Below are 16,779 nucleotides of genomic sequence, written 5' to 3' on the forward strand. Positions count from 1 at the left end.
AACGCATGTGCTAAATTGATATTTTTGTCGCGTGAAAAAAAATAAAAATTATTTATTGGTGTAAATCAACACACATCAGGGTGGTGGCCTTTTCTCGTCCGGTCGCAAGAGTAAGAGTAGCTCGCCGACAAAGGAGGCGAAAGAGGCAAAAGAGGCGAAGGATAAAGATAAGTCCGGAAAAGCGAAGGATGGCAAGAGTGGTGAGTTGGTATACGCTGACTTGGAACTGGCTGCACCCAATAATCAAGCCAATGATGATAGCAATCGTGCTTCACGTCAACCCGGCCACACTAGACCCTATGAATACTCAGAGGGTACCGGTGAAACTAGCCCCACACGCAAATCATACATTCCTGGTGGTTTCCGTTACGATCAGGATCCGCAAGGCGGTAGACGTGGTCAAGATGGCGATGGACAAATGTCGCCCACGTCTGAACAAAAGAAGACTGCAATTGCCTTCAATTATGCGCCTGGTCATGATGATACATTGAAGAAGACAGCAGAGAAATTGAAGAGCGGTCAGTTGTCGCCACGCACACGTGAAAAGATCAATAAGGGTCAGTTGTCGCCCACAACACGCGCAAAATTACTTAAAGAAGCCAATTTATCACCGACCACACGTGCTAAGTTGCTAGGTAGTGCTGTGGATGCGGCTGCCGCACCGCTAACTGATGCACAGAAGCGTTCTTATTCGCCTTCTAAAGGTCAGTCTGTGGGTTATACTTCAGGTGCTCCGGGTAGTTATAAGCCATTGGTGGATCCCACAGCGGCATTCCTTGAATCGGAACGTTATAATAAAGATCCATCTGCTGGAGCCGGTGCAGCAGCTGGTAAAGTTGCAACGGATGGTAAGGATGCTGCAATTGCCGGAGCTGCCGCTGGTAAAGGCAGGGGTAGCACACCGGTTACGCCTACAAAAGCTGGTAGTGGTTTGGCTGCCGGCGCTGCGGCCGCCGCTGCAGCAACAAAACCGAAGAAGAAGCGCGTTAAGATTATGGTAATCACATCCAAATTTGATCCCAATACCAAGCGTATTGATGCTGAAAATGGCGTCATTGAACACTCCACGGGCATACTTGATCCTGAGACTGGCTTGATTGATAGTAAATATGGACAGATTGATCCGAAAATTGGCACTTTATTGGCTTTGAATACGAAGACAGGCAAAAATGAAATTTATCAAGGTGAAGTTGATCCCAAAACTGGCAATGTGCACTTGGTTTCCGGTGTTGCAGATCCCAATACGGGTCGTTTAGACGAGAGTTTGGGACAAATCATTTGTGTTACACCACAAGACAATCCAGTTGTGGAACTGATTGTTATCACAAGCCGTATTGATCCCGCCACGGGTAAAGTTGATACAGTTAACGGTGAAGTTGAACGTTCGCTGGGCGTACTAAATTTGGATTCGGGTCTACTTGATACTAAATATGGTGAAATAAATACCCGAACAGGTGAGCTAAAATCTATTGATCCCAAGACCGGCAAAATCGTTGTATCCAAATATGTGAAAGTCGACCCATCCACTGGCCAGATAACAATATTGGGAGTCACAGATCCAAAAACTGGTAAATTGGATAATACACAAGGACGTATTATTGAAGTCGGACAGCAAATTGATCCAATTGTTGAGGTTACCTCATTGGCGGGCAAATATGATTCCAAAAAGAATATTATCGATCCAAAAACTGCACAAGTTGAAACTTCTGGTGGTCAATTCGATCCAAAGGCTGGCAAGATCGATACGAAATACGGACAAATTGATTTGGTTAAACATACAATTACATACACTGATCCCAAATCGGGCAAAACGGTTACACGTGATATCAAAATTGATCCGGCAACTGGACAAATTGTGCTTAAGAACCAAATCAATCCGAAGAACAACAAACCCGATAAAGATTATGCCCGCATTATATCGTTACGCATTGTACAGCAACGTGTTGATCCCAAAACGAAAGCACCCATTGCACAAGTCAGCTCGGCGAAGGACAAAGAAATTATTGTCGATCCGAAATCGAATCAAATTTGGATGCCAACCGGTGCTAGCGATCCGAATACAAAAGAGTCACAATACATTTCCAGCAGCGTGGATCCCAAGACCGGCTATGTTATCACTATTTACGGTTATCTCGATCCGAAAACAAATGAAATCAAGAAACAAAACAAACTCGATCCCAATACCACCAAAATCGAACCATCCTCTGGCAAGATTTATACAACCACCGGCGAGGTTGACAAAACCACTGGCGAACCACTCTATGCCACCACCCAAGTTGATCCCGAATCTGGCGATGTATACACCAAAGTCGGACGTGTTGATCCCAAAACTGGCAAAATTGTCATTGTTCGCGTACTGCTCATCTCCAAAACGGATGAGCGTGGTCGACCCGAAGAAATCGATCCAGCGACATGTGAAATCGATCCGGTCTCTGGTCGAATTCTCAAGTTCTTCAATAAAACTGTTTATGTTTATACTATGATTGATCCAGTAACAGGTGAAATTGTACAGGTTGATCCAAATGATCCACGCTTTGCGGGCGCACGCACCACCGTCACACAAACTATGACACTAACAGGCGAAATTGATCCAGTGACCGGACGTATTAAGAGCGAATACGGTGACATCGATCCAAATACAGGCGATATCGATCCAGCCACAGCAGTACGTGATCCCGTTACAGGCAAACTAATTCTTAATTATGCACAAATCGATCCATCGCATTTCGGCAAGGAGGCTCAGGTGAGCACTACTACTGAGACGGTACCAATTACACGTGAGCAGTTCTTCGAAGGCGTCAAACATATGGGCAAGAATGCGCTGCGACGCGACTCCGAGGCCAGTTCGGACGATGATATGACACAACAGTATGGCAGTGAGCATGTCAAGGATATGGTGCTGAATAGTCCCAAAAATGCGGATGGCACAACCGTAACTACAACCACAACAAAACAAGCTGGCAAATTTGGCACACCGACTGTGGTGAAAACGACCACAAAGCAAGTACTCACCAAGAACGATGACGGCGTGACGCACAATGTGGAGGAGGAGGTGCGCAATTTGGGCACCGGCGAGGTCACGTACTCAACGCAAGAACACAAGGTTAGCAAGTCATATTTTGAGTAAGGTACATACAATAGCTAGTTGAGCGCACTTGTGGTAGTTTCACTGCAATTAAAGTTGTTAGAATTGCGCTCTGCGTTTTGTGTTCATTCGAATGTGTTTTAAGTAGCATCAAATTCGATAAAAAATTTCACATTTTAGTGAAATTCGAAATTATATTTTATGCTCATTTTCGTAAGTAATGAGTACTTGAGTTTATTGGGTAGTAATTATAGATAACCGTTTACATATAACTTTTCATTTATACACATAATTTTTAACGGTATGCCCCGATTGGTTCGAATACTTCGGTATAGCTTTAATGAATGCTATTCCGAAGTAAATGTGGAGTAAGTAAATTGTAGCTGAATATTTGTAGTAAAATATTTTATTTTGTAGGAATGTTGCATGAATTTAGTGTTTACGAGTTTGTTGTATAAAACCCGATGAAATCATTTAACCACATTTTTGAAATTCAATTTAAAGTTTTAAAGTTTCACATGCATAGCTATACATAAGTACGTCTCTCTGGGAATCCATCAAGCTACTAAAAAGTTTATACATATATATATATCCCCTTTAGTTAAAGAAATACCTGAAAGAAATTATGAAGCGCAGTAGGTCGCCGCAAAGGCTTAAGATCAAGTAGGATAAGGGCGACAAGTAATCTGTCGTACCGTATACTTTTATGCGAGTAGGCAAATGAGGTTAAGATACATTTTCGTTTTTCATTCATAATATCATCAACTCTACTAACGACATAGACCTTGATAGAGGTTCTGAACTATTCGCATATTCGAATATCCATTCACAGAAGAGAGCCGAATATTGTGGATTGCATTTTTACAATAATTTGTATATGCGATATTAAATATTGCCGGTTAAAATTTAAATTTTCGGTTAAATTTAAATCGAAATTAAATTTTTTTGTTATTTAGATTTACGAATTTCCGAAATTAAGGAGAATATTCGAAAATCCGTCGGCAAAAAAGTTTTAAATATTATGGATTGCAATTGTTTTTAATTATTTGTGTATCCGGAATTAGGAATTTGCGGTTAAAACTTTTTTTTTCGAATATAACTCATAACTATTGTTTGAAATTTATTTTTTTAAATATACCGAATTACAAAATTCCGAAATTAAAGAGAAGGTTCGAATATGCGTTGACAGAAAAGTTCCAAATGTTACAGAACTTTCTCCAATTATTCGGATATGCGGAATTACGAATTTCCCGTCAAAATACATATTTTCAGTTATTACACATCACAATTGTTCGAAATTTAAGAGAATTTTCGAATATCAGAAAAGTCCTGAATGTAGTAGATTGCGTATTTTGCAATTATTTTATTTTTTCGATTAAAATCGTTGTTATCGTGTATAACACATAACAATCGTTCGAAAGGTTGTATGGAATTACGAATGTTCGATTAAAATGCATAGTTGTAGATATTAGACACAACAGTTGTTTGGGATTTAAGATAATGTTCGAAAATCTGTTGAGAGAATTATTCCGAATGCTGTTATTTGGATATCCGAAATTATGAATGATTAAGATGCATTGTGTCAAGTATTAGACCGACCTAAAATTTTTCGCAAATTTGTTGCTGTTCCGGTACGCCTTTTCTATATTTTGACAAATAGTTGTTACAAAAACCTCAGGCAGGTCGAAAATTTCAGATTTCTAGACATTCAAAAATTATGTTCGAAACTGCGTATTTTTCAATTAATTCTCCGAATATTGAAATATTCCGTTTATTCTGAGTGTTGAAAATGTTGCTGAAATAATTGATTCGGAATAAAAAATTATCAAGGTTTTTAGCACAAGAAATTTCAAAATGGACTACCGTGCGCCTAAAAGCGAGTTAATCCTTTTAGCAAACTCTTGCCGCTTATTCAGTTAAAATTTTAGTCTAGTATTGAGTGCGTATATTTCGTGTGTGGTGAATATAAGCAAACCTAAACTAAAGAATATCAAAGAACTAGGTTCTGTGAGTGGTTTTTGAATCAGCCAACTTCCAGCACAAGTTGAAGCTAAGGCGTTGTTCACACACTGAAAATAAGGCAAGCAGTCTTAGAGTATATATTTTTTGTTAGTGCAACCTTGCTTTAAACCATCTTGCTTTGTTGACAGTAAGCAACGTATTAAAACTAAATCTTCATAATTAATCATTTACTTATAACATTTTTTTGTTTTTGCAATCATTTCAACAAACTGGTTTGCTTTCATTTCCTTTGTTGTACACTTATGTTCAAATATTCGAAAAATTCAAAAAAATTAAAAACCAACTAACCAGGCTGATGCCGATGTGAGCGGTGCTTACGTGACTGCCACCGCTGTAACCACGCGCACAGCCACAACCCACGAAGATCTGGGCAAGAAGGCTAAAACCGAACAACTCGAAGAGAAGACAGTGGCGACAACGCGAACCCATGACCCGAACAAGCAGGAACAGCGCGTAGTTACGCAGGAAGTAAAGACCACAGCCACAGTGACCAGCGGTGATCAGGTAAGCGACAAGCAACGCGCGTAACCAGGACAGTAACGAGCGCGTAGAAGTGTGCCGTAGAACTAGCGAGTTTTGCGGCGCTCTCAGCAGCGTTGCATGTCTCCCACATTATATTTTGCATGTTTTTTAGTTTTCATAATTAATAATTTCATAATTAAATTAAAGCGTTTCTTTACTTTGCATTATATTTATTTCGTTTATGTTGATTGATTGCCGTACTCGTTGATTGCATTTAACTGTACTGTTGTATGAAATGAAACTAATAAACCGATCTGTGTTTGGAATGTGTTTGCCATATAATTTGAAAAAAAAACCGAAAAAAAAACCAAAAAAAACCGAAAAAAACCGCAATTAACAAAAACTGTAGTTCCGAGACCGTGGAGACAGTATTTCATCGACTAGCTCTGGCGACTCGGGCACGCCCATCGATGGCCCAGACGACGGGTCCAGTGTGGTGCGTCCCGCCTACGATAAGGTTTGTGTCAGCTAAAAACCCACTATATATAATAATTATACACACCAACACATATAAAACACATACGATCCATTTATGCATTCACTTTACCATTTTAATATAGATTATATGTACATATGTATGTAGTGTATATGTAGTCCCATCGCAATTTTCTAGTATGTAAGGTAAAAATGTACTCGTATATAAAGCTAAGTATCAGTCTTTCATTGCTCACACATCATCCACCAAAGCACACTTTGTTATGGCAATTCTGAACCCAAAAATACTAACAGTTGTTTGTTGTATTTGCCGTTTACAGGGGCAAGGTAGCTACACCACAGTACCCGGTCCACATGTTGAACAAACCCGCGTCATTTTAGGTGAGGACACACCTGGCTACTCCGGACACGGCGAGATCGTTTCAACACAAACGCTCAGCAGCAAAACGCGAACTGTGGAAACTATTACCGTAAGTTGGAGCACAAATGAAAAATAAGTACAATATATTTCAGTTCAACTTTTCGAAGGATATACCCAAGACATTATATTTCATTTAACATAAAATACGCGTATGTATTTTCTACCTTATTTATTAAAATAAAAGTATCGACCACACGTCTTGCCTACTCGACGAACTGATTTTCCGACTACGACGTGAAATTTCCACACATGTCTTTTGAGGGTTGGGTCTAACTACATTCAAGTCTCTCTTTCTTATAGCTATATAAGCTTTTAAGTCTTGTACAATGAAGTTAACAAAAACAAAGTATTTCCTGATCCTAAATTAACATGCGATTATTATTTTATTATACGCTGAGTAGGGTATACTAAGTTAGCCACGGAGTATGTAACATCCAGAAGTAAACTTCAGATATACTACGAATATACTTGTATAAATGATCAGGGGTACGAGCTTAGTCGATGTAGCTATGTTCGTCTGTCCGAGTGTATATACGTGAATTAGTAGCTTAGTTTTTGAGTTATCGATCTGAAATTGTGCACACGTCCTATATTTTTCATGAAGCTGCTATTGAATCACTACAGCATATAGCTGCAATACAAGCTGATCGCTTAAAATCAAGTTCCTGTATGGAAAACTTTTTTATTTGACAAGATATCTTCACGAAATTTGGTATAGATTTAGCGAAAAAATTGCTCAGATCAGACGACTATAGCATATACGATTATTGTAGCTGTCATTCGAACTGAGCCATCAAAGTGGCAGTGTATTTTATGTATTTTTCCATTCCGAAAGCACGTTTGGAACTTTTACTAACTCCAGCCAACTTTCGATTTCGTAAGAAGTTAACGGTATATGTCTTGGGTATATTACAATAGAATTTAAAGTGAACCAGCTATTATATAATTAGAACATACATATGCACATATTATTTTCAGTTTAAAAATGTATATTTTGTATATTTCTGTGAAAGTTTGTCTGCTTTATCGGATTAAAAATTATCGGTATATCTGTAGTTACATTACATGTTTTTTGATATAAATGTTTATGTAAGTAGTAGCTACTGTTTGTCTAAAATTATGTTATTTAGATGGCGGTTTTAGAGTTCACGTTAGCTTTTCTACTTTTCTAACTGTAAGATAAATATGTGTCGGTAACTTGGAAAAGAAATTTATACTTGTAATTATCGTTGTTTTTTCCTTCTTATTCCTCTTTAGACTATAAGGTCTCTATAATGTTGTGCCCACCTCACGTTTGAGGGCTGTGGTCTTTGTGATCTTCCCAGATAATTTTGGGATGAAAATTTAAATTAAGTTAAATCAAAATTACGTATTACCGACCTCCACCATTGGTCGGTCGTGACTTTTACTTCTTTGCGGATTCCAGTCAAGTGACCACCTCATAATGTCTGGTGACCTCTTCAGAGTATATCCTATCCAGCGCCATTTTCTGTGCTTAATTTGCACTAGTACGGGATTATATTTCGCGAAACTTCATAGCGCTTGATTGCTTGTAGTTTTGGGTTCGATCGAACGTCAGATCATTCGTAGAAGGTTGTTGATGAATGCTTGGAGTTTCTGCAGACCAGCATGTGGAGAATATTTTGAACTTTGTGCTTTTGAGTTTTGCGAGCTCCAAATATTTTTGCCTTGCACCTCCTACAATTGGCAGCCGATTTTTGTTCTTCGCCCGTTGTTATAATGCTTTCGAGGTAGCAGAAGCTGTTGATGAACTCGATTTCATAATTGCCAATCTTTATTTGGCTTCTGTTGGAATGATTGATTTTCATTTTTGTTTTGCGTTGCTTATCTCAAGTCGAACGGTTTGTGCCAGCTGGACCAAATTGCCGATTGTTGAAGGAATGAATTGATGGTTTTTGTACAACGACAACTGTTTCCGTTACGATCTCGAAGAAAACCAATTCAGAGCATTACTTGTGATGGTTTTCTAAAGGGATCATCTCTTGATTGAGTTTCTGAGGTTAAGCGTGTCTCCACACATTTTTCCCATAATCCTTTCTCTTGGTGAGGTTTCCATGCTAAGATTTTAAGCGGTGCTCGCGCTTTATACTCGTTATCACTAGTATATGTCAGTAAACACTATGACTAAAGTTGTATTTGTGCAGCTTGAAGTATGTTCTCAGACACTACTGCCATTCAAATAAAATATTTTAAGTACGAAAGGTCGTGTTTTGAGAAGTGCAATGTTTTCGAAATTACCCAACGTCTTTTTCTCTGGTTGTATAGTTCATGTAGGTACATAAAAGCAAGACATACCGCATAAAGTAATTTTTTTAAGTTTTTAAAAATAATTTCATTCCGAAATAGAAAAGGAACTAAATTGTCACAAACTTCACTTTCAAATGCAGTTATACTTTTATTATTTTCCATATAAAAAATTCTGCAAAATTCTTTATTCAAATATAATATTAACTCACATGATATATATTTGTATTTCGCCACAGTATAAGACCGAACGTGATGGTATTGTGGAAACGCGAGTAGAACAGAAGATCACCATACAATCCGATGGCGATCCAATTGATCATGACAAGGCATTGGCTGAAGCAATTCAGGTGAGTTTCGAATATACTTTCGAAACGTAATTTCATAAATTATAAACCAATTTTCAATTTCTACTTTCATTTTTCTTCAATATGTACAGGAGGCGACAGCTATGAATCCAGACATGACAGTGGAGAAGATTGAAATCCAACAACAAACGCAGTAAAACCATACTTTAGCTATTTTCACCAATAAACAGAGTATCAAATACAAATTAATGTCCGATCTGCATATATTGTATATAGATATATATATATATATACATGTAATCTATATACTATATGCTATAATTCATCTTAAAAGCACCCGCACACATACAAAGTGAATGAAAAAAGCAGAAAACGAAACAAAAATTAAGCCACCCTTTAAAACTTATACACACATACATATATGTATACATAAATAAGCGTTTAAAAAGCAGCAGCAGAAATGCTACTTTAAAAGGACACATTAAGCAAAATGAAAGGAAATCGTCTATTTTTTATTTACATTAATTTTATAAAAAATTTAAATTTAAGCTGACAGCAAGTAAATTACAATTACAATTACAAATAAAATTACAATTACAATTAAAATGAGAATACATAATTAAATGCTATAAAAAAGTAAATGCAAAATTTCAACTAACAATTTAAGTTAAAATAAACGAAATGCTTTTATTATTATTATTATTATCTTTGTAATGTTGATTTTTATTATTATTATGTGTAATAAACTATAATTACAAACAAGTTCAAATTGTATATGCATTCAAATAAAATAAAAAAACACACAAGTATTTTTCACAACAGTGTAGAAACAAAAAAGTGTAATAAAATGTGATTGTCTGTCTGAGCGTATGCAGTTACGCAAGCTTCTATATATGTAAGTGCACTTGCAACCGAAATACATATACACTAGGGTGGGCAAATGAAAAAAGGTATCTTATAATTTTTCGACCAAGCGAAAAAATTATTCGTTTTTTTAACCCATCCTAATGTATACATGTGTATTTATAATGATGCACATAATATAATATTTAGCTGCAACATTTTGGACAAATTTGTGCATAAATTACGCGATGTATGAAATTTTAAATAAAACAAAAACTCATTTGTATAAATATGAACACTTTTGGTTTTATTTTTCTTTTAGTTGTTTAAGTTTTGTTATTTTCATTACAAATGCATACCCATACCAGCTGTTCAAATGTGGCATGACCCGGACTGACAAAGAAATAACATTTTCACATATTTTAAAACAATTACAAAATAGGCTCCTGAGCCAATACAGGCATGTCAACTTTCCGTACACATGTTATAGGTACCGGCTCCAGCAAATGACTTTTAATGCACTCCATTCGCGATGTGAATTCTTCATTGTCGACTTTTGTTGAATGACTTTTGTTTCGTATTTGGCCAAAAAGTTTATCACAATCATACTAGAATCTGATGAAGAAGAGTTGACAGCACTTGAATATGAATTTGGGTTCATTTCCGCTTGTGTAGACTGAACTGTTGTGAGAAAGTTTCTCTGTAACATTTTCTGTCATCTCATCTTGGTACTACATTTTTAATATTGACACATTTGTAGAGTGTCGAAGTTGCGATTTCCTCATAGCACATCAAAATTAGTTCTTGTTGAAATTATTGATATCTTAATACATTTTTCTTTCAATAGTACTTTTCTTTTGTTTATTTTTTTAAGGGGTGAAATATTAATTTCAGTTACTCGATGCATTGCATTCAATTCATTGAAAAACTTAATCAGACTATAATCGCCAGATGTCGCTAACAGAATATTTTTCAAACACATTTTTAACCAACTGTCGTTTAAATTCTTGTATAATTCTTCATCAAAAGAGCTGAAATCGGCACTAACTCTTTTGTTAATGTAATAACCTTCTTTTTACAAATGCAAAAGAAAATCTGGCACAGTCACTGCTGCAATACGAGGCAGTGAGTTGCTATTTAGATGTTTCTCCTAAAATACATGTGTACAAGTATATCTTGTACGCTCGGTTGTGTCAGCTGACATTCGGTCAGTAACTACACCATTATAATACTAGATATAATAACTATAATACCGAAAAATAGCATTGAAAATCTTTCCAAAAAAAAATTGGTTGAAGCTAATAGCCAGAAAAATGAGGTCTTGCACAGTATAATCGTTGAAGAATATTTACAAAAAAGATTACAAATCAAATGCAGTTTGCTATATACATGTGTGGCACTGTGATTTATAATAAATCTTTGACAATAAGTTCGCCTAATCTGCTTGCCCTTTTTATTCGTAAAATTTTCTATCATAAACCATTTTCTTAATCATCAAACATTAACTCTCCGCTCTCATATGTTCTTGACATTTAACTGACAATCAAAAAATAAAAATAAAATAAGGGCATGACACTACTTTGTTTCACATTTTCATATTTTTTTGATAACAGTAAAATCAAAAACATACAACAGAAAAAACTATATATTAATAATATAAATCAAAAATAATATTAAAACTTTTACGTATAATTAACACTTTGCCTCTAATAATAATTCGGCAGCTATATTGTTAGGTAATAATAAAATACATTTCAAAATAATAAAAAAAAAACCATTAAAAAAAAATAAGAAAAATAATTTCACCAAAATCTATGAAATATCTCTTTGACTCATTAGAAACTGATAAGAGTTTTAATTAAGAAATTCTCTTTAATAACTCTTTCTTTGCAATAGTATATGGTAAAATGTTAAGATTACAGCTAAACTCCATACACTTAATTCAGAAACCATTCTCATATCAGTTCTAAGTTTTGTCATGTAAAGAATGAGACAAATTCGGCAAGAGTTCACGATCAGTCGCAAAGGAACATGTGACTAATGGCATTTTTTGTATTTTGTTTGAGCGTATCCTAAGACGAGAGTGATGAGAGTGATTATACACGATACCCGAAAGTCTACAAGTATAGATCAAACGTAAAAAATCGAAAAAAATTGCTTGTATGTGGTAACATTGAAGAGATATGCAAACCATATTCAACTAATCTATCATTAACTATATCTTATGATATATAATGATTTATAATTAATTAATAACCAATTGTATCATAAAGTTATGCGTTGTAAACTAACGCATTCGTAATTATAGCTCATAGAGACTAAACCGGGGGTCTCCTTAATTGTTATTCGCTTACTTTGTTGAGGGGGTACCAAGTATGTAATATGTTAATACGCAAGAATGTGTTTCGATATCAACTGAATTGCCGCAGATCCCTTAGAGTGATGGCTGAGCAGTTCGTTATAAGAGTACTGTGCTTTAATGACGTTTTGGGTAATGAGCTCACAAGAAAGGGTTCAATGGTAACGACAAGCTTTTTCTCCACAGAAAAAGTTGGTTTAACATTTCTTAGAATAGAAATATTTTCATTTGCATTTTTTATATTCTTGAATTTTTTATAGTCATTTACATACTTGTAGTATTTTTATAAATTTATACAACCATTATTGTAGAGTTCAAAACCATTGTCAGTACAGTCAATCTACCTATAATATTCACGAATTATTATAAGATTTAGATGTACGTACTTACAAGCTTGTATATAAGAGATTTATATATACTTATAGAAGAGATGTCGGTAAATAGAATTTTGTAAATTTCCATTAAAGTTCAAACACATAGATCTCATTGATATTGATTATAGACTAGATCTTTTGCAACTTATCAGGAGCACCTCTAATGAGTTTACTTTGTAATCGCGTCTGCCATATTATCAACAAATTAAGTGGTTTTTGTTTCACTTTTTTGGTGTTTCGAGTTTTTTAAAATTAGTAAAAATTTAAATTTTGGAACATAGATAGTTTCAGAAATAGAAAAGTCTACAAAGAAGACTCCCTAAAAATTTCAGGTAAATCGGTTCAGTAGAATCGTGGGTATCGTTTTGAAAAAGCCTATATTATATATATTATATATTAGAAAATACCTATATTTCCAAAAACTATTCGAATTTTGAAAAATCCTCTGGCAGACATATTTTTGAATAGTTAAACTTCGTGAATATAAAAAAATTGTTTTTTTTTTTTTTACACTAAATATCCCCTTTAATAATGTTTTCGGCAGTCATATGTTTCAAAATCGATTTTTGGAATTTAGCAGAGTTCTAAATTGGAATTGCTAAAACAAGCAGCATTAGAAGCTGTTTCCAACTAGAAAAACTGCTGAGTATAATGATGATAGGAAAGGTTTCTCATAAAATTCACTCGCCTCTCACTTTATCAAAATATTTCTCATAAATTTTATGCTATTAATATGATTTCTAACTATTTTTGTGGATTTTTACAAACATGTTTTAACATTTTTTTTTTAATTTTTGGAAAATAATTAAGCATTTTTTATGATTTTATATTTTTAAATGCAGATTAAGAAAAAAAAAGATTTTATATGACCAAAAAAAAAAAAATTTTTTTGGTATAAATGGTATATTTGTGTAATTTAATAATTATATAATACTAAATTAGCTGTATATGTATTTGTCAACCAATTCATATATATAAATCCACCCGCTCACGATTATTTATCATATATATAACAGACATTCGCATAAGAAACAGTTAAAAACAATTAATGTTTATATATTATATAAAAATTTAAATCCAAAAAAAGTCCTGTTACTCTTACATATATGTATACCAAATGACCAAAGCCTTACCGGTACAGCCTTTGTCCCTAAAAAATTGCATTGCTTAATATTCAAGTAAATAAAAGATCTACTTGTATTTGAAAAAGATATTCATTAACACATTTAACAGTTGATTACGGCAGATGCTGCGCTGTTGTTGCATAAACTCACACGAAGCTTTTAAGCTTTAGAAATACCTAGACGAAAAGTGAAATGACAACTAAAGTAAAAAAAAGTTTAAGCTTACAAATGAATGTTAAAATATTGAATGTCATAATTATATGATTATAATTATTATATATAAAATTGGAACTCAAATTTATATATATATATGCTATATATATGTGTTCACTACTAATAATTTTTCAAAAAAAAAACACATTTGGAAAAAATAAAGAAAATATTTTTTACTTAATTTTTAATTTTTAAATGTTGTGAATATTTTAGAAAATTTTAATAATAATACAATGTTGCCATATGCATACAATTATATGTGTTTGTGTATGTTTAACACAGATAGTTTAGAATGATATTAGTTTTTGTAATTTCTCAAGATATTTTTTATATAAAATGTAGTATTTTTTATTAAGATAAAATGTTTTAACGCGTTTTGTAAAATAAACAAATAATATTAATTGATAAAAGCTGAGTTTCATAAAAATGTGCAATAAGAATTCGTCGCGAAAACTTTTTACTAATATTTTTACTAATATTATGGATAAGTACACATTGTCTTCAAACTCAAGCTATCCATATATATAGAAAATAATTTTTTACACAAAATAATTTTTTGATATAAAATATTTTTTTTAATCAAAATATTTTTTTCACACCAAATAATTTTTTATATATCGCTTCGAAATGTCGAAAGCGAAAGTTTCTTGTTGCACAGAATTATGATTAAAAAAATAAGAAATAATATAAAATTATTCACATTTATATATTATATGTATGTACATGGAAGCTTAATTATTAACATTTACATAATAAACTGAGCGCTAATAACAATTTATTGTTTTATTTATAAGGTCAAGAAAGAAGAAATCCATTATTTCTGCATTAAATTAAAGGTTTTATTTAGCGTAATCAGAAAAACCCTCATTTCTGTTTGCAAAAAATACTGAGACAGTAGATTTTCACAAGCTTTTCATGAGGCGATTTTTTCACAAGCAAAATCATTCGCCATAGACAGGAGCAGGTAGTAATTACTTGGTGCCAGGCCTGAACTATAAGAAGGATGCATAAGAACATCCCAACCAAGATGCCGTAGCTTTTAACGAGCCACTATCGCTGTGTGTAGTCTAGCGTTGTCCTAACGAAACACAATTCCTCTCCTATTGGCCAAAGCTGAACGCTTTTGAACGATTGCTTTCTTCAGTCGGTTCTATTGTTGACAGTACATATTCAAATTAAAGTTTGGCCGTAGACGAATAGCTCATAGTAGATGATGCCCTGCTAATTCGACCAAACACAGTACAATACCTTTAAAATAATGTGCAATTAAATTACATACATTTATTTTAAAACATAATTCGATGAACTTGGCCATGGCAACCTTGGAGGTGGGACTCGGTACGTTGTCTTCTTAGTGGAATAGCACTTTTTCGTTCGTCATTATGCATAGTAGCACCGTGGGTCTCTTGCTCTTCTGCAGATCGTCGATATAGATCACATCTTGTGCAACCTAAGAAACGTTGGCAGTAACCTTACCGGTCGTTATGACAGTCTTGTTCGTCTGCGGTGCAGGTTCGTCTGGTAAAGTCCGCTGTTTCGACTGTTCCTTGATCTCCGGCGTGTATCAGTAGATTGATGCTTCGTCGATTATAAAGAAAAGACACAGAAACTCGTTTAATCAGTGTAACCCTGCCTAATATTCAATGCAGGAGTTTATCCACGCGGTCGATATATATGTAGAGTGCGAAAGGACACCGTTTACGCAACTAAACGATCTTTAATTTCACTACGAGAATGTACTACACGTATGTAAATTTAACTTTCTGGAATGACGTCTTCGGCTGGACTACCCTCGTATGTGCTACTAAGTCAAAGTCAAGCCCATCGAAATCTCTATATGCATTGAATGGACACCAGTAGGAGTTATAGACCGATTTCTACTGAGTCTTCAATTAGAGCTTTACCCCCTATTTCGGATATGCTGCTTGATATTACCCCAACAGGTTGCCTCAATCGGTAGCTTAAAATGTTGAACATTTGATAGCCTCAAAACGCTGCTTCGGCAATGCCATCCACTTATGGGCGGTAGGTTTTCATTTGTTGAATAATATTAAGAATACTGAGGAAAAAATTGGACAACTGAATTGATCTCGATTTCCCAACAGTGTTTATTATATAGTTATTGGGAAATGTTAAGTTTTCTAGCAGACTAAGAGTCATACACATGCCATATAATCTTAACCTTACGAGAGTCATTGGCAAATGTGTCGCCACGGTTATTGGCCCCAGTCGACACTCTCCTCAAAGTCAGTACTATTTTCAGTACATACTTAATTATTAATTTTCAATAACGCTTCTTTTATTTGTGTTATGTTTGCGAAAAGTTCGCACCAACAAGTAAACAAGTATGCCTTGAAAACTTATGGACTGAACTGTGTGCAGGAACTCGCATGTCAACACAGCGTGTGCTGCCATTAAAAATACCAACAACGTTCTATAAAATTCTTGTACTTTCTATACTTCGGCTATTGTTTTTGCATCGGTGCATATTATTGCCACAATTATTGCATTATTGCCGTTATCGTGAGGCGACGCAAGCGTGCCACAAATTCGCAAAATGAATTTCGTTCGTAAATATTTTATGGAGTCGACGGTCATTGTATCAAGGGTAAAATAAAAAGTAAATTACAACAACAGTCTATAAATACGGGCGTCACTTGAATAGTACAGTTAGAGTTGAAGAGGGGCGGCATAAAATTTTGCACTCTTAACGCCTTACCTCAAAGAATTGAGTATATACATACGTGCATGCTCTTTAGGCGTTCTTTAGGCTGAACCTATAGTAAACATTAAATATGCCATACATTT

The 16,779-nt window shown here is 34.6% G+C and overlaps 1 protein-coding gene and 1 long non-coding RNA gene across 9 annotated transcripts in view; one reads left to right on the top strand and one right to left on the bottom strand.

Annotated features, from left to right (window-relative positions):
• Positions 1 to 10,197, top strand: part of cora (erythrocyte membrane protein band 4.1 like coracle) — a 65,059-nt gene extending 54,862 nt beyond the window's left edge. For 7 of the 8 annotated variants that reach the window (XM_014229808.3, XM_070109123.1, XM_070109122.1 and 4 more), the window contains 6 exons: positions 80 to 3,103; positions 5,399 to 5,611; positions 5,979 to 6,086; positions 6,385 to 6,534; positions 8,990 to 9,100; positions 9,190 to 10,197. In XM_014229808.3, coding sequence (XP_014085283.2) covers positions 80 to 3,103; positions 5,399 to 5,611; positions 5,979 to 6,086; positions 6,385 to 6,534; positions 8,990 to 9,100; positions 9,190 to 9,255 — 3,672 coding nt within the window. In that variant the 3' untranslated portion in view covers positions 9,256 to 10,197. The remainder of the gene's footprint in view (positions 1 to 79; positions 3,104 to 5,398; positions 5,612 to 5,978; positions 6,087 to 6,384; positions 6,535 to 8,989; positions 9,101 to 9,189) is intronic. The other variant, XM_036374988.2, reaches the window with a different exon arrangement.
• A 4,541-nt stretch (positions 10,198 to 14,738) lies between these two features.
• The window catches only part of LOC138857201 (uncharacterized), a 31,335-nt gene continuing 29,294 nt past the window's right edge, over positions 14,739 to 16,779 (bottom strand). Inside the window, exons 2-3 of the long non-coding RNA XR_011396233.1 lie at positions 15,251 to 15,549; positions 14,739 to 15,189 (exon numbers count right to left, since the gene is read on the bottom strand). This is a non-coding gene — a long non-coding RNA (uncharacterized lncRNA). The remainder of the gene's footprint in view (positions 15,190 to 15,250; positions 15,550 to 16,779) is intronic.

This window comes from Bactrocera oleae, chromosome 4 (assembly GCF_042242935.1).
Source record: "Bactrocera oleae isolate idBacOlea1 chromosome 4, idBacOlea1, whole genome shotgun sequence".
NCBI classification, from domain to species: domain Eukaryota; kingdom Metazoa; phylum Arthropoda; class Insecta; order Diptera; family Tephritidae; genus Bactrocera; species Bactrocera oleae.